Source organism: Oncorhynchus kisutch, linkage group LG24 (assembly GCF_002021735.2).
Source record: "Oncorhynchus kisutch isolate 150728-3 linkage group LG24, Okis_V2, whole genome shotgun sequence".
In the NCBI taxonomy this organism is placed as follows: Eukaryota; Metazoa; Chordata; class Actinopteri; order Salmoniformes; family Salmonidae; genus Oncorhynchus; species Oncorhynchus kisutch.
In genome coordinates, this window is record NC_034197.2 from 8,014,948 (window position 1) to 8,037,721 (window position 22,774).

Here is a 22,774-nt window from a genome sequence, read left to right on the forward strand (position 1 = left end):
CCAACCTTTCAAAACACTCCAGCCCAGAGCCTTCCACTCTCAAACAGACCATCATCCCCTAATTCATAGTAATTGTGTTTTTATCCGCACTTCTAAGTCATTTTACAATTTATTGAAAAGAGAAATGCTTATTGACTGCTTATTAAGTATTTTCTCTCGACAGACAGGTTGCCTCCCACAATGTACCAATGCTCCAGTTTACGCATCTATAGTAGGGTTGGGCGGTATCTAGATGTTCATATCGTCATTCCGTCCTTCTCTCATCCCGGGATTTACAGTATTACCGGCTTAGTACACAAGGGGGGGCAAAAAAAAAACTGCAAAAAAGCCCATTGGATTTAGCGAATTTCCATGGAGGCTGGTAGCTAAATATGCAAATTAAAATAAAAAAAATTGCAAAGAAAGGCAGTCCAGCTCATAATGTTATACACATATATGTTGAAGCTACCAAATGTAATTTTGGTGAGTTTGGACATTTTACAAGCTAATGTGAACGAGAGACATTGTGCAAATGAACAAAGTTTTGACACATGCAGTATGGGCTTTCCAGCAGCAGGTCTACACACTGTGTATGTGTAGAGTCTGGAGTCGCTAGGGCAACGGGCCTACCTGGTCGGAGAAGAGGGGGGAGGAGCAGACGGCTGAAAACGGAGAGGGAAACAAAATGCAAGGAAATCAAGAAAGCAGTGGCAGCTGTACTAATAACTCATCCAAAGGGCTTCGACTTCTCAAACACGGCAGAAAACTAACACAATATGATGCCCCCGTCACCTTATTAATTCAGCCACATGCACTACATGACCAACCGTATGTGGACACCTGCTTGTCGAACATCTCATTCCAAAATCATGATCATTAATATTTAGTTTGCTGCTATAACAGCTTCCACTCTTCTGGGAAGGCTTTCCACTAGATGTTGGAACATTTCTACTGGGACTTGCTTCTATTCAGCCACGAGCATTAGTGAGGTCAGGCACGGATGTTGGGCAATTAGGCTTGGCTCACAGTCAGCGTTCCAATTCATCCCAAAGGTGTTCGATGGGATTGAGGCCAGGGCTCTGTGCAGGCCAGTCAAGTTCTTCCACACCGATCTCGACAAACCATTTCTGTATGGACCTCGCTTTGTGCACCGGGGCATTGTCATGCTGAAACAGGAAAGGGCCTTCCCCAAACTGTTGCCACAAAGTTGGAATCTCAGAATCGTCTAGAATTAGTCCGTTGCACAACAGGATTGTGAAGCGTAATTCATCACTCCAGAGAACATGTTTCCACTGCTCCAGAGACCAATAGCGGCGAGCTTTACAACACTCTAGCCAACGCTTGTTATTGCTCCTGGTGATCTTAGGCTTGTGTGCAGCTGCTCGGCCAGCTCCCGACGAACAGTTATTTTGCTGATGTTGCTTCCAGAAGCAGTTTGAAACTTGGTAGTGAGTGTTACAACCGAGGACAGGTGATATTTAGCACTCAACGGCCCAGTTCTCTGAGCTTGTGTGGCCTACCATTGCTGCTCTTAGATCTTTTCACTTACAGTTGTCCGGGGCAGCTCTAGCAGGGCAGAAATTTGACAAACTGACTTGTTGTGAAGGTGGCATCCTATGACAGTGTCACGTTGAAATTAATTGGACTGTTCAGTAAGGCCATTCTACTGCCAATTATTGTCTATGGAGATTGCATGGCTGTGTGCTCGATTTTATGCAATGGGTGTGGCTGAAACTAATTTGAAGGCGTGTCCACATACTTTTGTATATAAAGTGTGTGTTGCCACCCTAAGGTCAGCTCTACTCATAAAGCAAATTTAGAACTTTTATTTTTCAAAAACCTAAAATACCATAGCCAATATATCATATCACGGTATGTAATATATATATATATATATATATATAGATAGAGATATAGATATATATATATAGATATATACAGTGCCTTGCGAAAGTATTCGGCCCCCTTGAACTTTGCGACCTTTTGCCACATTTCAGGCTTCAAACATAAAGATATAAAACTGTATTTTTTTGTGAAGAATCAACAACAAGTGGGACACAATCATGAAGTGGAACGACATTTATTGGATATTTAAAACTTTTTTAACAAATCAAAAACTGAAAAATTGGGCGTGCAAAATTATTCAGCCCCTTTACTTTCAGTGCAGCAAACTCTCTCCAGAAGTTCAGTGAGGATCTCTGAATGATCCAATGTTGACCTAAATGACTAATGATGATAAATACAATCCACCTGTGTGTAATCAAGTCTCCGTATAAATGCACCTGCACTGTGATAGTCTCAGAGGTCCGTTAAAAGCGCAGAGAACATCATGAAGAACAAGGAACACACCAGGCAGGTCCGAGATACTGTTGTGAAGAAGTTTAAAGCCGGATTTGGATACAAAAAGATTTCCCAAGCTTTAAACATCCCAAGGAGCACTGTGCAAGTGATAATATTGAAATGGAAGGAGTATCAGACCACTGCAAATCTACCAAGACCTGGCCGTCCCTCTAAACTTTCAGCTCATACAAGGAGAAGACTGATCAGAGATGCAGCCAAGAGGCCCATGATCACTCTGGATGAACTGCAGAGATCTACAGCTGAGGTGGGACAATCAGTCGTATATTGCACAGATCTGGCCTTTGTGGAAGAGTGGCAAGAAGAAAGCCATTTCTTAAAGATATCCATAAAAAGTGTTGTTTAAAGTTTGCCACAAGCCACCTGTCTGGATAATTATTGAAAGCTTGTTTTCTGCAATCGGTACAGAACTGTAATTGCAGCTGAACCCTGAGTTCAGTGTGTACACTCGTGTGCATGCACGTAATTGCTTTCGTGCATGTGTTAATGCTGAGCAACTAGTGCTTTTTATGACTGTTCGGTTTGGGTTCAATTATTACAAATAATCACGGTTTTCGGTTTCAACTATTAAAAAATGTACAATGAAAAGCACTATGCGTTATGTGAGTTGAATGCTGTAACAACACAGGCCAAAACATTTTCGGCTGCCGTTAAGGCGGCAGTAGTGTCATACGCACGGTAGTTTTCATTTTCGTCACTGGCATTTCCAGCCCTAATGCCAGGTTCAGCAATGTACCTGTCTAACATCAGCACACTTGCGCTCAGATGGGATGGGTTGGAAATATTTTAGGCGTGACCTTAACGTGATCCAAAGTGCTAATTTCAGGTAGCGCTGGTCGGGATATTTAAGACCAACCAAAACCTGGTTTTAGTAGTAGCACAGTTGGTTATGGCATGAATTGTGACAGTTGAAACTTTGCCTATCCAGCCGTGGCGCACACTGCCCTTATGCGCATGAAACAAGAGTAGCCTAATGTGCTTTTGGTGCCTGTATATTTCGTATTAAGAAACATACAAAACTAATGTTTATAGCCCCCCTGCCCAATGCAATTGCGAAATAGTCAAGACTGTTGACAAAGGGATTGGCTCCTGAGACCGATGGGAAATAAATCTTAACCACCAAGTTTGAGAGGAGTAAAACAGCGAGCTGACATTCCCTTTGTATCTATGCATTGTAGGCGGTCCCACCTTATTTTAGCCATGCAGGTCCCGTTTTGGACGTGCGTAAAACCAGGATGTAGGCTACGTGTCCATGCCCATCATGAAATTAGAGATGATAACCTCGTTGAATACCGGTAAACCTCGTATTTAGAAGTTATCTATAACCTGTAACAAAGGCTAGTTCAGGCTAGTTTAGCACTCAAGGGCCCAGTTCTGTGAGCTTGTGTGGCCTACCATTGCTGCTCTTAGATCTTTTCACTTACAGTTGTCCAGGGCAGCTCTTGTCTTTTCTTATCCAGGCGATTTTATGATATCATTACATTTTATACATGTATTTATTGTTGTTTACAAAAAAAACTGATTTGGTTGTAATACAATTTCAGGGAAACAATTATTATTGTTATTATTAGAAACTTATTAAAATGATTCACCTTCCTGGTTTTATGTTTAAAGCGTCCGTGGCGCACATGCAATGTAACTTCTGTAGATGTGTGAATGCGATCTGATCTGTAAAATGGTTCAGATTATCTTCGTAAAACATATTTGGGAGCAGTATAACGGTGAATGGACATTCTTCCTTTCTCTTCACATTGGTGCCTGTAAGTGTGACATAGCCTATTTTAGAATAAGTTTAGTTTAGAATTTGATTGTAATTATTTGTTCTCTTTTTAGGCCTTTTCAAAAATGAATTGAATCTTGCTTATTGACAATGTTTGGCATGCCCGTGCTCAGTCATAATGTAATAATAATAACATAATGTACTGTAGGCCTAGCCTCTATATCATTGTGAAAGCTATTGAAGCCATATAATTACTTAGAACAATGTGGATTGCAAATGGGTTCAAGTTAACGTATTTATCAAAGATATGTCTACATTAGATTTAGTTTCTGTAAGCCATTTAACAAACTATAACAGACTAACATTGAAGTTGATTCCAAGGCAATACACATAAAAGACCGTCATACCCATAACTAGTTTTTTCATCAAAACACATCTCTTTCGCGCCAATGGCAGAAAGTGCGCCAATAATTATAATAATGAAATTAACAACAATATTTCTGAAATACTCCTGAACCTATAGGGTTGCCGCCTGTTGTTTAGATTTACCATTGCGTTAGGTTTCTTAAAATTGAGCCCCATGTGTTAAAGAAACACCACAAGTAGGCGTGCAATGGATTATGGTCATTGTAGTTTTCAGGGTAAACTATGTAGAATATTGGCCTATTGGAAACTTTAACTCCCTACTACACCGCACAGTTCGGGCTTGATCTGATTTGACTTCAGATAAACTGTGCAATGTGCGCATTGAGCTCACAGGAAAAAGATGGATTCCAATAATTGAACCGACATTGGTCAATTACTGTAATTTCGGTTAATCGCTCAGCACTACACAGTAGGGCAAGGGTTAAGGTTAGGAATTAACTTCTACATAAAGAGTCCCCACACAGCATGATGCCACAGCTGTGAGGGGGAAATTACATATCAGAGATGTCTCTCTTTAGGTTCTGCAAGAGTTGCAACTTGCACAGATTGGAGTTTTTCCTTTATGGGCAATTCCACAGTAATGGAATTGTGGGGAGACAAAGATTTTTCACTTAAAATCTATGCCAAAAAGACTACATTGATTTCAAAGTTTAACAAACCATACAACTCTATGTACAAGGACTACTAGATTCAAAGATGGCTGCTGAAATAATGGGGTGTTAGCTATGAAATGAAACTTGAGTTTGAAAAAATCTCTTTTGGTTATTGAAACTGCAGTAAATCCAAGTGGATATACACCCAGTAACAGAATTGCGATAAGATAATTGAATCATAGGTCCCAGATCTGTACTACACAGAAATGCATAATTATGGATATGAATGTCAATCTAATCAAATCAAATCGTATTTGTCACATGCCCCGAATACAAAAGTGAAATGCTTACTTTTACAAGCCCTCAACCAACAATTCCGTTTTAAGAAAAAATAAGTGTTATGTAAAAAAGTAGCAGTAACAAATAATTAAAGAGCAGCAGTAAAAATAACAATAGCAATGCTATATACAGAGGGTTGCGGTACAGAGTCAATGTGCGGGGGCACCGGTTAGTCGAGGTAATTGAGGTAATATGTACATGTAGGTATTGTTAAAGTGACGATGCATAGTTAATAAACAGAGAGTAGCAACAGCGTAAAGGGGGGGGGGGGGGGTCAATGCAAATAGTCTGTGTAGCAATTTGATTAGCTGTTCAGGAGTCTTATGGCTTGGGGGTAGAAGCAGTTAAGAAGTCTTTTGGACATGTTTTATGCATCTTAAATATGTGTACAAAAGTAGAAATATGCAATACCCTGCATATTTGGTTATTATTCTACACCAGTGGTAGAAAAAGTACCCAATTGTCAAACTTGAGTAAAAGTAAAGATACCTTATTAGAAAATGACTCAAGTGAAAGTCACCCAGTAAAATACCACTTGAGTAAAAGTCTAAAAGTATTTGGTTTTAAATATACTTATGTATCAAAAATAAATGTAATTGCTAAAATATACTCAAGTATCAAAAGTAAAAGTATAAATAATTTCAAATTCCTTATATTAAGCATCATTTTCTTTTTTATTTACGTATAGACAGGGGCACACTCCAACACTTAGACATCATTTTCAAACAAAGCATGTCTTTAGTGAGTCTGCCAGAAGGGATGACCTGGGATGTTCTCTTGATAAATGTTTGAATAGGAAAAATGTTCTGTAACAAGCACCTTTGGGTGTCAGGAAAATTGTAAGGAGTAAAAAGTACATCATTTTCTTTAGGAATGTAGTGAATAAAAATAAAAGTTGTAAAAAATATGAATAGTAAAGTACAGATAAAACTACCCTATAAAACTACTTAAGTAGTACTTTCAAGTATTTTTTAATTAAGTACTTTACACCACTGTTCTACACAATGGCTATTATTTTATTGAGCTCTGCCACTAAACAAGACCAAATTTGGACATCAAAGTACAGCACAGTAGAGTATAATTCAGTACAGTAGAGTTCAGCACAGTACATTTGTGTACTCAACTCTGGTGTGCTCTACTGTGTACTGTACTGAACTCTACTCCTTTATTCTACTCTACTGTACAGAGAGAGTGAAGGGGAGCCCGCTGGGCAAAAACTGGTTTTAATCAACATTGTTTCCACGTCATTTAAACCACAAAAAAAATCTATGTGATGACGTTGAATCAATGTGGAAAACTGATTGGATTTGCAAAAAAGTCGTCATCGTAAAGGCATTTCCTATTTTTTGCACAACTTTTTACCTAAATCCAATTTTTTTATTTTACCTTTATTTAACCAGGCAAGTCAGTTAAGAACAAATTCTTATTAATGATGTGGTCATAGTGATTCCTGTTGTTGTTGAATTCACGTTAGTTGAAAACTCAACCAAATGCAAAACAAAACTAGATGTTGAACTGTTGTCTGTGCCCAGTGGGGAGGGATTATCCAGACTTGTTGCGCTCTTGCTTTGACTACCAGATGACAGAAAGAGAAAGAAAAACAGTTATCAGCTGAACATAAGAATGCCAGTGGAGGACAGAAGCAGGTGACCCAACTGTGGTGTGTGTCATCCTCAGGAAGCTGAAGAAATTTGAGTTATCCCCGAGGGCCCTCAGTGTTCTTCAGGAGCACCATCGAGAGAATACTGTCGGGCTGCATCACAGCCTGGTACGGCAACTCCACTGCCACGAACCACAAGGCACTACAGATGGTGATACACTCAGCCAAACGCACCATTGGGGGCACACTGTCTGCCCTACCGGATACCTACAACACAAGGTGTCACAAGAAGGCCAAGAATATCAGGAACCCCAGCCACCCGAGCCATGGTCTCTTCTCCCTTTTTCCATCACTCAGATGTGGGCAGTATGGGAGCATCATGGCAAAAACTAGAAGACTGGCCAACTCCCCTAATAGCCACCACTAGTCTGCTATCCCCCCTACCCCACCCCAATGGACATTTTATTATTTATAATTTCCACAGTTGTTAATATGTACCGTATATATTATTTTTATTATGTATTTTTATTGGTTTATTTCACTTTGTCCTGCATCGTTGAAGCTCAAGAATTTCACAGTACCCTGCAACTACATTTGCACATATGACTATTAAACTCTCTAATCTAATCTACCTTTGAAAACCTTTTCTGGTACATGTTTTCTAAGACTCCTTTTCTATCTGTTTAACACCAAATCAAAGCCATTGCTTATTCCACATTTTTAGGATGGAAAATGGTTGGAAAACATATGCCTTTAATAACAAAAAGATACACTGTATATAGACTTAGCTTTCATTTGACACCCAATTTGACATGCTCAACATGTTGCTGCTCATGGGTCCATTTGCATGGAAATGACCTTATTCCATCTTGTTCTGAAGGCAGCTCTGCCTCGAGGGGGGAAATGAATGCGATTAGTTAAGTTTAGGCAGAACATTGGTTTGCTTAACTTTGAGGCAACTGAGTTGCAGAGTGAGGTAACGTGAGGGTGAGTGATGTTGGACACGAGCACAAAAACCCCCACTGAAAAGAGCAATATGAAAACAGCTCTGTAATCCCTCTGATTTGAAAGTTGTGTATACTCTATTAAAAAGGAGGGAGGGGGGGTCCTGGTGGAGAAGGATGTTTACTATGTTTGTTTTACTTATTAATAAATCCCTGAATAGCTGGGGAAGACTTGCGCTCATGTTTTGCATTCATTTTGGTTCTGACAGATGTATGGCTCCAGTCTAAATCTGCTGAGTCTAGTGGAATGTACATGTGCCCCCACACACACACCAGATTACTCCATGGGCTCGCAGGTCGCTTAAAACCAATTTTGGTTTTAAGCCATTACACAAACAGAGACCAGCATCGAAATGGAAGCTGTCCAAGTTGGCACAGACGGATGGGCCTCTCTCCCTTTCTCTCTGTCCTCCTGCCCTCTTTCGGTCTTTGTCTCTCTTTATATCCTCCCTCTGTCTCTCGTTCCCTCTCTCTCTGCCCATATACTCCCCATCTCTACACTGCAACTTTTCCATCTTTATAATGAGCCGTTTCTCATTCTAAAATGAAGAGAGGACTGTTTGAGGATGTTTTCTATAGGACTGACTGGTTCAGGATATCTGTTGCCACCATGGCGTATCGGTGAGTATGCAATGAGGAGATGAGGAATTCAGGTTTAGGGGTATTTATTACACACAGAAACACGAACAGAGATGCACATCCGGAGGAAGACCTTTGAGAAAGGATTGGCTGTGTCAATTAGGATGTGGTGGTGTGGAAGGGAGATACATTAGAAGCGCACCATATAAATGTACTTGATTGATTAATTAAGGTCACTACCCTCATCTGGTTGTCTAGGTCTTAATTGAAAGGAAATAACAAAAACCTGCATATACTCGGCCCCTGTGGAAAGAGTTTGACCCCCCGGGCTTTCGGGCCTAACTGTATGCACGCCAAATAGCCTACATGCCAATCGCCAAATGCTTTTGAGAACGGGCAGAAAAAGTTTACATTGATCCAAGGAAGCAAAAAGGACAATGTCGGAATTTAATTAGATACGAGAAAAGATGCAAAATGGAGATTTAAATAAAGAGAAAGTAGGCCAGAAAAGTAATGTTTGGAAAAGATATTTGTTGAACTGGTAAAAGAGGATGGTCAACTGTAAGTGCTGTTATTGTGAAGCACGGGACCGCTGAAGCGCGTAGCGCGTAAACCCATTCTTTCCTCGTTTGTAACACTCACTACTGGGTTCTAAACGGCCTCTGGAAGCAACTTAAGCACAATAATTGTTTGCCGGGAGCTTCATGAAATGGGTTTCCATAGCCGAGCAGCCGCACAAACAAGCCTAAGATCACTATGCACATTGCCACGCATCGGCTCAAGTGGTGTAAACCTTGCCGCCATTGGACTCTGGAGCAGTGGAAACATGTTCTCTGTAGTGATGAATTGCCCTTCACCATCTGGTAGTCTGAAGGACGATTCTGGGTTTGGCGGATGCCAGGAGAACGCTAACTGCCTGAATGCATAGTGCCAACTGTAAAGTTTGGTGGAAGAAGAATCATGGTCTAGGGCTGTTTTTCATGGTTCTGGCTAGGCCCCTTAGATCCAGTGAAGGGAAATCTTAAAGTACAGCATACAATGACATTCTAGACGATTCTGTGCTTCCAACTTTGTGTCAACAGTTTGGAAGGCCCTTTCCTGTTTCAGCATGACAATACCCCAGTGCAAAAAGCGAGGTCCATACAGAAATGGTTTGTCGAGATCAGTGTGGCAGAATACACGAAGGCACACAAATTGACAGTACAATATTTACACATAGTGGGGAAGGGGGATATGGAGAGCAAAGTGTTTAAATTGTGCAGTATTTTTAGCAATAATAAAGTATATTAGCAGCTTGTGTGTGTGTGTGTGTGTGTGTGTGTGTGTGTGTGTGTGTGTGTGTGTGTGTGCGCGCATGTGCCTGGGAAAGTGTTTTTTGTTGGGTGTGTTCTCTCCATCACGCCGTCTCTCTTTCCTTAAACTTGTGGAGGTCCTCACCTTATAAGCTAATGTTTAGATTATGTTCAAGTCTTCTGTCGGCCACAAAGCTGCTAACTCCATTTCAAAAGATGGTCTGTGTTTCTCAAGAGATTTTTGCACAATCAGACTAACCTGTATAAATAAACGTTCCATGAAAAATGCTTAGTGGGGTGTTTTGAATAGATGGAATTAAGGAGGAGGCCTTTAAGTAAATGTTCAGTTGGGTGCGGGAATAAAGTTTTTCTCAAATGTTAGAGCAAAAAAACAAACATTTTGTAAGTCATTTCTCATTGCTTTCACACACAATGCAAATCCTAAGCACATTTTTGCAAAACAGGAAACGCAACTCTACAGAAGACACAAAACTCAGCTGAGTAAATCATGACAAACAAAATGAAAACATTTGGTCACGGCTGATACAAATTACTCCTCTATGAATGTGAACCTCTTCTGCATGTGCGCAAAACTTCTTTGCATGGTGGTTCAATCAGCAATCAGTCCTTATTCATGCATACATGATGTCACCTCTCTCTGAGTTGCTGTTTGCAAGAATGGACCAAGGAAGAGGCCCAGGGCAAGGCCAAAGGAGAGGTAGAGTGGCCCATAGAGGAACTGTGATTCAAATGTGTGGTGGTGGTGTAGCTCAAAGGGGAATACAGTGCCTTCGGAAAGTATTCAGACCCCTTGACTTTTTCCACATTTTGTTACGTTACAGCCTTATTCTAAAATGTATTAAATAAAACAATTTCCTCAGTAATCTACACACAATACCCCATAATGAGAAAGTGAAAAGTTTTTTTTAAATTTTAGCAAATTTATCAAACTAAAAAGCATACCTTATTTAGATAAGTATTCAGACCCTTTGCTGTGAGACTCGAAATTGAGCTCAGTTGCATCCTGTTTCCATTGATCATCCTTGAGATGTTTCTACAACTTGATTGGAGTCCACCTGTGGTAAATTAAATTGATTGGGCATGATTTGGAAAGGCACACACCTGTCTATATAAGGTCTCACTGTTGACAGGGCATGTCAGAGCAAAAACCAAGCCATGAGGTCGAAGGAATTGTCCGTAGAGTTCCGAGACAGGATTGTGTCGAGGCACAGATCTGGGGAAGGGTACCAAAACATGTCTGCAGCATTGATGGTCCCCAAGAACACAGTGTCCAACATCATTCTTAAATGGAAGAAGTTTGGAAGCACCAAGATTCTTCCTAGGCCTGGCCCCCCGGCTAAACTGAGCAATTATGGGGTATTGTGTGTAAGATTGATGAGGGGGAAAAAACAATTTCATCAATTTTAGAATAAGGCTGTAACCTAAAAATTAGGAAAAAGTCAAGGGGTCTGAATACGTTGTAGAATAAGTTGTAGAAACATCTCAAGGATGATCAATGGAAACAGGATGCACCTGAGCTCAATTTTGAGTCTCATAGCAAAGGGTCTGAATACTTATGTAAATAAGCTATTTCGGTTTTTGCTTTGTCATTATATGGGGTATTGTGTGTAGTTGCTGAGGAATTATTTATTTATTTAAACCAATTTTAGAATGAGACCTAAGAAAATGTGGAAAAGGTCAAGGGCTCTGAATACTTTCCGAAGGCACTGTACATAAATATTGTTCCTTTTATTGTATTTTTATTTGAGAGAATAATGGAGCTTGAAGCCAAACGCAACACCCCATACATTCATTTATGTGGATGAAGCCGACTTCAGCATTTCAAAAGTAAGGAGAGGAGGGAGGAACCTCATTGGTAAGAGGACCACCGTACATGTGCCAGGGCAAAGGGATGCAAACAATCACCTGGTGTGCCTCGATCTTCAGCCATGGTGTTCTTTGCCACATACCTTCAGTTTGCCCATAAAATACATGTCGTCTCCTCACATTTCTTGATGCGTTGCACCATAGAGTGAGGCCCGACTTGTCCGCTTCGTCGTCATATTGGACCATTTTGCTTTCCACCACTCCCGTCTAGTTACTGAATGGTTTGCAGCCCACCCACGAATGATGATGCAATTTCTCTCTCCATACTCTCATTTCCTCAATCCAACCGAGGAATTCTTCTCTGCGTGCAGGTGGAAAGTTTATGATTACGGTCCACATGACCAGATGTCCCTCTTAGGACGCAATGATTGCCGGTTGTCTGTGCATCACTGCAGAGGACTGCCAAAAGCATGAATGTGCCATACAGGGAGATTTTTTTTCTCCCTCGCTGCATTGCGAGAAGAAAACACCCAGTGTAAATGTTGATGAAAACGTGGGCTGATCGACAAAGAATGGATTGAATGATCTGTGTTTGTGTTGCCTCTTTTCAATTTGCTTTGTTTTTGGAGTGATTTGTTAGCTTGGTGTATTTAATTGTTATTCTCCGTGTATAACGTACAGCATCAGTGAATCTGTGAAGTACAAAATGGAAAAATGTGAAATTAAGCCTTTTGTTTCTAGATATTCATGCTCTTGAGTGACATTCTCTATGCTTTGGTCATTGTTGGTAAAACGTCATTTTGGGAAACAATAATACAGCCCATGATGTGATGACACGTTTACTTGCCTTTTAAGGTCATACTATAATTATAGTACCAACAAATGGCACAGACCTACTGTATAAAAGAAGGTTAACCATGTTAGGGTGATAGTATTTATTGGGCCACTATGTAACGATTGGTTGAAATAACTTTTCATTGGGTAACAAGTTGTATGTTTTGGAGGTAGATGATTTTGTGTCATGTATTTAAGCTTAAAAATCATACAATGTGATTTTCTGGATTTTTGTTTTAGATTCCGTCTCTCACAGTTGAAGTGTACCTATGATAAAAAATTACAGACCTCTATATGCTTTGTAAGTAGGAAACACTGCCGATTTTGCAGGTTATCAAAAACTTGTTCTCCCCACTGTAAGTCCGGTGAAATGTGTTGTTTTACATGGTCAGCTTTGGTAATACGTTGCCCCTGGAGCCAATTAGGATTAAGCTCAAAGGCAAATCAACAAATTTTTCACTTTGTCTGCTCAGGTATTCGAACCAGCGACCTTTTCAGTTACTAGACTAGCCTGGCATTATGAATACTTTGAGAAAGGTGAGAGGAGCAAGGAGCAGAGCGTGCCCAATTTGACTGGAGCACAGAGCGAGATTCCCAACGTCTGGAGCTTCAGCCTTCTCACCTCCTCCAATTTTGCTACAGTAGCACTCACTTCACGAGCGCAGGGCACGCCCGGGCCCAGTATGCATTTGTAGTTTACTTGTGTGCTGCTATAGCCCCTTGCTTTATCTACTGTCATGACGTTTGCTAAATATTTTCAGAAAGAAACAGCTGATCAAACACACAGGTGCAAAATCAAGGTGACTTACAAAGATGAAGAGCAACAGAGGGAGAGTGGTGATGTAAAGAATCCTTGTGGGATCTGAAAAGACATGCATCCCGAAAGCATGATTATGTACTTACTACGCACATGCTAAAAGAAAATACTACGCACATGCTAAAAGAAAATAATAATAATAATAATACTCTATCCGTGCCCAGTCTGGCAAGAGAGGCCAAAAGGGTGTTTAGCATCCCCAGTGGCTCTGCAAGTGTGGAGAGGATATTTTCTACTGCTGACCTGCTCTCTAGGCACCATCGCTTGAGCCTGAAGCCACAGACTCTGGCCAAACTCGTGTTTCTAAAAATGATTTCAAAGGCACCGTAGACTGAGCCAAATAAGGCATTTTGTTTAATTTGTATTTCATTCTAAGTAAGTCACAGACTATATGCACAATTTATGGACTATAATGATTTAATACAATAAAATGTTGTTTAAATGCTGAGCGCTTAATTTCCCTGACTCCCTACCAGCCTAGTGTTTCGCACTCGCAAATGCTTCACAATGTATTTCTTTGTAGACAATAGCCTTGAAATACTATAGCCTAAAAAAAATCATTTTTGTTCCTTCTTAGGCTCCCTGTCTGGCTCCTGACCTATTTAGACTGTTTATATGCTGTTTAATATGACATGTAGCCTATTTTAAATGATGAGCGTTTCTTACATTCTGTAACGGCTCTCTTCTATCTCCTCCTCTGATGAAGAGGTAGAACAAGGATTGGACCAAAATGCAGCGTGTTGATGATTCATGATATATTTTAATGAAGGAAAACCTATACATACAGAAACTACAACACTAACGAAATGAAAGTATGAAAACCGAAACAGCCCTATCTGGTGTAAACACAAAGACAGGAACAATCACCCACGAAAACACTCACAGAATATGGCTGCCTAAATATGGTTCCCAATCAGAGACAACGATAATCACCTGACTCTGATTGAGAACCGCCTCAGGCAGCCATAGACTACGTAGACACCCCACAAAACCCCTAAGACAAAAACACACCACAATAACCCATGTCACACCCTGGCCTGACCAAATAATTAAAGAAAACACAAAATACTAAGACCAAGGCGTGACACATTCATCTTTTCATGTTTATTCAAATACTTTTAATTCAAATCATATGGTTAGTTTTCAATACTTCAAAACCAAATGGTAGTCACAAAAATAGATGGGTATTGGTCAAAATTGTGATTTTAATGAATGGCTCAAATTTGAAGAGGCAGTCCCCCCCTCCCTCCCTGTAAATGCTGTTCGGTTTTTAGCAGAGCGGTTGGAAAGGACATGGCGTGCTGGAATGGTGCACAAGCACCGCTCCATGAGTGATGAGCGGGATTTCCGACCTCTCAACTCCTCTTACATACTTGCTCATCTCCGTTCACGTACTCTGGTTCTTATCAACCATTCTGTGTCATCATAATGCTGCAAGGAAGAAGTAGAGCGCTCTCCCTTCCTGGACACCTCAGAATATGATAATTTGTTGTTACTTTTACCCCTTTTTCTCCCTAATTGGTAGTTAGTCTTGTCTCATCGCTGCAACTCCCGTACGGACTCAGGAGAGGCGAAGGTCAAGAGCCGTGCGTCCTCCCCAAACACAACCCAACCAAGCCACACAATGCCCACTTAACACGGAAGCCCTCCGTACCAATGTGTCGGAGGAAGCACCGTGCACCCGGCGACCGTGTCAGCGCGAACCCAGATACTCTAGTGGACTCGAACCCAGATACTCTAGTGGCACAGATAGCACTGCGATGTAGTGCCTTAGACCACTGCGCCACTCAGGACACTTGTTTATCTGAAGGATTTCCTGTAATGTCAGGACTTGTTGTTGTCCGACACATATGTAAACCATTTGTTTACGTTAATTAATTTTCAAATGGACACAGCCCAAACCACACAGACAGTAGAGTTCTTATTATCAGGTCAGTTAAACAGTGCTGATTGATACCTTTTTATTGTCCCAAATGAAATTTGGTTGGTTCAACATTAGCAAATAGTACAGCAATGACATATTGAGTGGTTTTGCTGCCACTGTCTTGAGATGGTAGATAGATATTTTGTTCAGAGTACACACACACACACACACACTTTTTTTCAGAGTACTGGGTCAGGTTGTTAGCCTGCCTCTGTCTGTATTGTTGGAACAACACAGAACCTGGCCTGTCTCTTTGTATACACTGTAAACCTCCTCTCAGGTCTAGTGATATTGTGGAGAGGAGAGCACTCCAACCTGCCATCTTCACACAAACAAGGTCTTCACTCGAGTAAACCACTTCAAAATAAGTGCATTAAATAAGGAATAGGGTGCCATTTGGGACACCAAGTCCAGCATGCCAGGTACTTTGGACCCACTCCAATTTGCTCCAACAGATCCATGGAAGATGCCATTTTTCATTGCTGTTCTCACGGCCCTAACACATCTGGACAAGAGGAACACCTATGTGAGAATGCTGTTCATTGACTACAGTTCAGCATTCAACACTGTTGTTCCCTCCAAGCTCGTCACCAAGCTCAGACCTCTGGGTCTGGACACAAACCCCTGCAAGTGGATCCTGGACTTTCTGACGGGCAGACCAGTCTGTGAAGATTGGCAACAACACCTCCTCGACACTGACTCTTAACACAGGGGCCCCCCACGGATGCGACCTCAGCTCTCTGCTATACTTACGCAATAAGGCCCGAGGAGGTGTGGTATATTGGCCATATATCACAAATCCCAGAGGAGTCTTATTGCTATTATAAACTACATACCAACGTAATGAGAACAGTAAAACTGAAAGTTGTGTTATACCCGAGGTATGCGGTCTGATATACCATGGCTTTCAACCAATCAAAATTCAGGGCTCAAACTGCCCAGTTTATAAGCCCTGTTCAACCACAACTGTGTGGCTTTGCACGACACAAACTCCATCATCAAGTAGGCCTGATAACCAGCAACGATGAGTCAGCCTATAGGAGGTAAGTGAACTGGCATTGCGGTGCCACCACAACAACCTCTCCCTCAACGTCAGCATAACAAAGGAGTTGATTGTCGACCTTTCGGATGCAGAGGAGGGAACAGGACTGCAGTAGAGTTATAATGTTCCACATCACAGAGGGCTTGACTTGGACCAACAACACCACCACTCTTGTCAAGACGACACAACAGTGTCTCTACTTCCTAAGTCAGCTGAGCATGAGGCCTGGTACCAACAGTCTCAGAGACAGTTTCTATCTACAAGTCATCAGACTGCTGAACACTTGAACTGGACTGACCACCTGTTCTGATTCTCCACTCTTTAGCACACACACACATACACACACATTCATGCTACACACACATCTTCTGCTATCAGACTCAGTATGAGTGCTGAATACTACACATTTTCACTTTCCCCCAATCTCCCCTTCCCCAAAACACATGAACAGTTGATACAATACATTGTACAGTTGATACAAATACATTTAAACTCAGTTTTTCTCAGAATTCCTGACATTTAATCCTAGTAAAAATGTCCTGTCTTAGGTCAGTTAGGATCACCACTTTATTATAAGAAGGTGAAATGTCAGAGAGAATTATTTATTTCAACTTTTATTTCTTTCATCACATTCCCATAAGTTTACATACACTCTATTAGTATTTGGTAGCATTGCCTTTACATTTTTTAACCTGGGTCAAACGTTTTGGGTAGCCCTCCACAAGCTTCCCACAATAAGTTGGGTGGATTTTGGCCCATTCTTCCTGACAGAGCTGGTGTAACGGTGTCAGGTTTGTAGGCCTCCTTGCTCGCACACGCTTTTTCAGTTCTGCCCACAAATTTTCTATAGGATTGAGGTCAGGGCTTTCTGATGGCCTCTCCAATACCTTGACTTTGTTATGCTTAAGCCATTTTTCCACAACTTTGGAACTATGCTTGGTTTGACAAGTATGCATTGTCCATTTGGAAGACCCTTTTGCGATCAAGCTTTAACTTCCTGACTGATGTCAATATATCCACATGATTGTCCTCCCTCATGATGCCATCTATTTTGTGAAGTGCACCAGTCCCTCCTGCAGCAAAGCACCCCCACAACATGATGCTGCCACCCCCGTCCTTCGCGGTTGGGATGGTGTTCTTCGGCTTGCAAGCCTCCCCTCTTTTCCTCCAAACATGATGATGGTCATTATGGCCAAACAGTTCTATTTTTGTTTCATCAGACCAGAGACAATTCTCCAAAAAGTACGATCTTTGTACCCATGTGCAGTTGCAAACCGTAGTCCGGCTTTTTTATGACAGTTTTGGAGCAGTGCCTTCTACCTTGCTGAGCGGTCGATATAGGACTCGTTTTACTGTGGATGTAGATACTTTTGTACCTGTTTCCTCCAGCATCTTCACAAGGTCCTTTGCTGTTGTTCTGGGATTGATTTGCACTTTTCGCACCAAAGTACGTTAATCTCTAGGAGACAGAACGCGTCTCCTTCCTGAGCGGTATGACGGCTGCGTTGTCCCATGGTGAAGTCTTGGCTGATTTATTTTGATTTTCCCATGATGTCAAGCAAAGATGCACTGAGTTTTGAAGGTAGGCTTTGAAATACATCCACAGGTACACCTCCAATTGACTCAAATGATGTCAATTAGCCTATCAGAAGCTTCTAAAGCCACGACATAATTTTCTATAATTTTCCAAGCTGTTTAAAGGCACAATCAACTTAGTGTAGGTAAACTTCTGACCCACTGGAATTGTGATATAGTGAATTATAAGTGAAATAATCTGTCTGTGAACAATTGTTGGAAAAAATTACTTGTGTCATGCACAAAGTAGATGTCCTAACCGACTTGCCAAAACTATAGTTTTTTAACAAGACATTTGTGGAGTGGTTGAAAAACGAGTTTTAATGACTCCAACCAAAGTGTATGTAAACTTCCGACTTCAAGTGTAAATATTGGACAATAAATTGTGCCTTCCTGTATTATACTTATGTTCAAGTGTTTATTCTATTCTACAAAGCCATTTACTTTATGTTCATATATGCTTTCTAAAAACATTTATTAAGTCTTCATAAAGATGACATGGGTGCTTCACAAGTCACGTTTGAGCAAAGTCACACTACAGTAGCTACACGTCTGTTTCACCTCGCAATCGTAGACGAAGACGTACTAGACACTATCAGTAGCAATCCAATGAAGCGAATGGCCCCTTTTCAAAGCACGCACATGCAAGGAAGTATGCAGTGGGTGTACGAATGCACAGATACACAAGACGAATGCACAGACCCACAAACATGTTTGGCTACATACCAGCTTCGACTTACATATGCTGGTACTGATGTCGGAGATAATTAAATGTCAAATACGGCAGTAGAGGCGCACTATCCTCCGGCTATAGTATACAATTGAAAAAAACTTGAAGTGTATTGTATTACACTTCACACTCTGATCTTTGAGCAGAGTCTGCGCTGCGTTTTTGAGTGCTGCACACTTGCCATGTTTGGTAATGCCATTTGATTGATTTAGTGGAAATAGTTGAGCCTAAATCCTGGCTGTTTTAGAATCTTGTCTGTTAAGACCAACTGTTCCAGAATGTTCTGAGGAGAACAGAGCACACCACTTTGCCATCCGTGTGGGATTTGATTTAGTTGCAATAGTTCTATACAACTTCTATGGAACTAGTTGTTCTGATAGTCCAGTAGATACGCCCCCCCCCCCCCAAAAAAAAATACCCTATTGTTCACTTTGAGGAGAGCAGAGTCCATAAAAGGAATGGCCTTAGAACTTCTATGGAACTGGTCTAGAATGTTGTTCTGAGAACAGCAGAACACACCAGTCAGTCTCTAAGTCATTTCCTTCATTAATCTCCATCAGACAACAACATGGCCATCTGGCTGTTATACAGTCTGCTTCAGCCAGGGTCTGAGGCTGTCTGTCTTTTTGTCATTAGTGATGAAATAGTCTGTCCTCTGGTCAGGGGTCAAGCTATTTTCCCAGGCTGAGAGAGAGAGAGCTTGTAGTCATGTGTGTTCAGTGTAAACCATTGGATGTGGACAAAATCACTTACAGACACTGGCTTGTTGCCTGTAGAGGGTGTGTGTGTGCAGCAGAGGAATGTTCTCGAGGTCAACGACCTCGCTAAGCTAACTGCAGGCTATCTAAACTTCACTTAGCTAGCCTAATGCTGTTGTGTTGGTCTAGTCTATCTAAACTTCACTTAGCTAGCCTAATGCTGTTGTGTTGGTCTAGTCTATCTAAACTTCACTTAGCTAGCCTAATGCTGTTGTGTTGGTCTAGTCTAACTGCAGGCTATCTAAACTTCACTTAGCTAGCCTAATGCTGTTGTGTTGGTCTAGTCTAACTGCAGGCTATCTAAACTTCACTTAGCTAGCCTAATGCTGTTGTGTTGGTCTAGTCTAACTGTAGGCTATCTAAACTTCACTTAGCTAGCCTAATGCTGTTGTGTTGGTCTAGTCTATCTAAACTTCACTTAGCTAGCCTAATGCTGTTGTGTTGGTCTAGTCTATCTAAACTTCACTTAGCTAGCCTAATGCTGTTGTGTTGGTCTAGTCTAACTGCAGGCTATCTAAACTTCACTTAGCTAGCCTAATGCTGTTGTGTTGGTCTAGTCTAACTGCAGGCTATCTAAACTTCACTTAGCTAGCCTAATGCTGTTGTGTTGGTCTAGTCTAACTGTAGGCTATCTAAACTTCACTTAGCTAGCCTAATGCTGTTGTGTTGGTCTAGTCTATCTAAACTTCACTTAGCTAGCCTAATGCTGTTGTGTTGGTCTAGTCTATCTAAACTTCACTTAGCTAGCCTAATGCTGTTGTGTTGGTCTAGTCTAACTGCAGGCTATCTAAACTTCACTTAGCTAGCCTAATGCTGTTGTGTTGGTCTAGTCTAACTGCAGGCTATCTAAACTTCACTTAGCTAGTCTAATGCTGTTGTGTTGGTCTAGTCTATCTAAACTTCACTTAGCTAGCCTAATGCTGTTGTGTTGGTCTAGTCTAACTGCAGGCTATCTAAACTTCACTTTTCTAGCCTAATGCTGTTGTGTTGGTCTAGTCTAACTGTAGGCTAAACTTCTAAACTTCATTTGAGCCAGCCCGTGCATATAAGCCTACAATGCGGTTGTGTTTTGCTGCAGTGTGCTCATATACAATTCACATTCGCCTAGTCTCTTCCCCACTGCCGCTGTGTCTGAAAACACAAGCGTCTGTGAATTTAAGCAAATCAGACTAGCATTTGCCTATCTGCACAGTGCGAGAAATAGTGAGCATCCTCTCTCTCAATCAGTTCCTAGTGTCTTATCTGTACGGAGGCATAGTGGAGTAAGGAAGAAGCGTGGGCCTTCTCTGACCCAATGTCTTTGTATTGTCTGTGATTATGAGTTGTGTTTTGATGCGTTGTCAGATCCAATAAGGGAAGCAGACAGACAGCCAGACAGACAGGCAACATAATGCTGTCCTATTGATGTCCACTTAATCACTGAGCCAGTCACAATAAGGTTATGAACAGTATGAGAAAGGGAGGGAGAGCTATACCAGAGACTATATAGGGAATAGGGCACCATTTGGTACACACACTTGGTCTATAATGTTGTATTGTAACCTACAGTCAATGTAGGTTTAACCCTCTACTCCAGGTTGTGTATAGTTACAGAAATGTAAATTCCCAGTAACACCTGTAAATATATAGATTCCCCGGTAAATCTGTACATTTACCAGCATGAAGGGGAATGTATAGATGTATAGAATGTATAGATTTGTATAGATTTTCCCAAAAAATGGGTAGATATCCCGATTTCCCAATTATAGCCTAGAAGACATCTCAAGAATGTCCACTTTTGGAAAGACACAAGGTTTTTCTCATCTTCTCTGACCATATACTGTATATCATACCTCATTTGTGTATCAAGACATTTCTGGATTAGATGTCTAGATTTCGTGCTGTAAGTCTTATGACATGGTGATGGTGAATGTCGTATTCAACCTCACCCAGGTCACACCAGGTTCACTCTGTCACCACAGTGTATACTTACATTTCTCTTTTCTTTCTTTCTTTCTTTCTTTCTTTCTTTCTTTCTTTCTCTCTCTCTCTCTCTCTCTCTCTCTCTCTCTCTCTCTCTCTCTCTCTCTCTCTCTCTCTCTCTCTCTCTCTCTCTTCCCACCTCCCTTTCTCTTGTCTCTCCCTCTCTCTCGCTCTCTCTCCATCACTCTTCTCTCTCTTTCAAATTCTAAAATGCTTTATTGGCATGACAAAAGTACTTGCATTGCCAGGAAAAACTATGTTGAACAATTCAACAGGACATAGATGACATGTAGAAACATTCATCCGAACCAGAATAGTTAATCAACCTGTAACAATAATCATACATTTATTCAACTTCAAAGGTAGCGCTTTTCAAAGAATCTCAAAGCACAAAAATAACAACATAACATCATGGGATGGACAGTCATTAGAAAGTTCATGGCTTGAGTGGTCATCTGAGGGAGGTGGTCAAGCGGTAAGAAAAAGTCCCGAGGCAGGCAGGCAGCAAGCGCGGTCTCATCAAGGTGTCTCGCGGTCTCTGGCTTATCCGTTGTAGACCTCGGATTTAACTTTGAGTGAAGCCACTGCGGTCTGTGGACTCCGTGGTAGGTAGCTAGCTAGCTTCTCCTTTGCTACGATCAAAATGGAGGGGCGCCCACTTGGACGACTACGTCAGTTACGTGTTGCCAGAAAGCACGCCACATGTCAATCATAATTCAATATCTCTCTCCCTCTCTCCTCTAGCTCAGTGGGAACGGATGATAACATTATGAAGTGTGTAACCTTACATGTCGCTCGCTCTCTCTCCCTCCCCTCCAGCTGAGTGCCAACGTGTTGATCTTCCTATGCACCAACATGATAGGTATCTGTACCCACTACCCCGCTGAGGTATCGCAGAGACAGGCCTTTCAGGAGACCAGGGGGTACATCCAGGCCCGGCTCTACCTACAGAGAGAGAATCAGCAACAGGTAGGCCACACACACACACACACACACACATACGGGCATTCATTTACACAAGCCATAACACTTGTTGACCTAACTATATTTTCAAATTATTGTGGGTCAACAATATAGAGTATTTCTGAATGCCTCTATACTCTACCAACATGTTCCCACGCAGTATTCCAACGAATGACTGGCACTCAAGGCAGTGACTCATTTAGGTTTCTAGCTGTTGAAACACATGAAAGGCAATGGGTTGAGTGCTTTTCTCTCACTTCTCTGTCTCTCTCTCTGTCTCTCTCTGTCTATCATACACATTCTCCAGGAGCGCCTGTTGCTGTCGGTGCTGCCGAGGCACGTTGCCATGGAGATGAAGGCAGATATCAACGCCAAGAAGGAAGATATGATGTTCCACAAGATCTACATCCAGAAACATGACAACGTCAGGTAACCATGGACACACACCCTTT

At 41.4% G+C, this 22,774-nt stretch overlaps 1 protein-coding gene across 2 annotated transcripts in view; it reads left to right on the plus strand.

Moving 5' to 3' along the window:
- Positions 1–22,774, plus strand: part of LOC109869150 (adenylate cyclase type 6) — an 80,067-nt gene that overhangs the window by 36,002 nt on the left and 21,291 nt on the right. For both annotated transcript variants that reach the window (XM_020459062.2, XM_020459064.2), the window contains exons 4-5: positions 22,179–22,328; positions 22,630–22,751. In XM_020459062.2, coding sequence (XP_020314651.1) covers positions 22,179–22,328; positions 22,630–22,751 — 272 coding nt within the window. The remainder of the gene's footprint in view (positions 1–22,178; positions 22,329–22,629; positions 22,752–22,774) is intronic.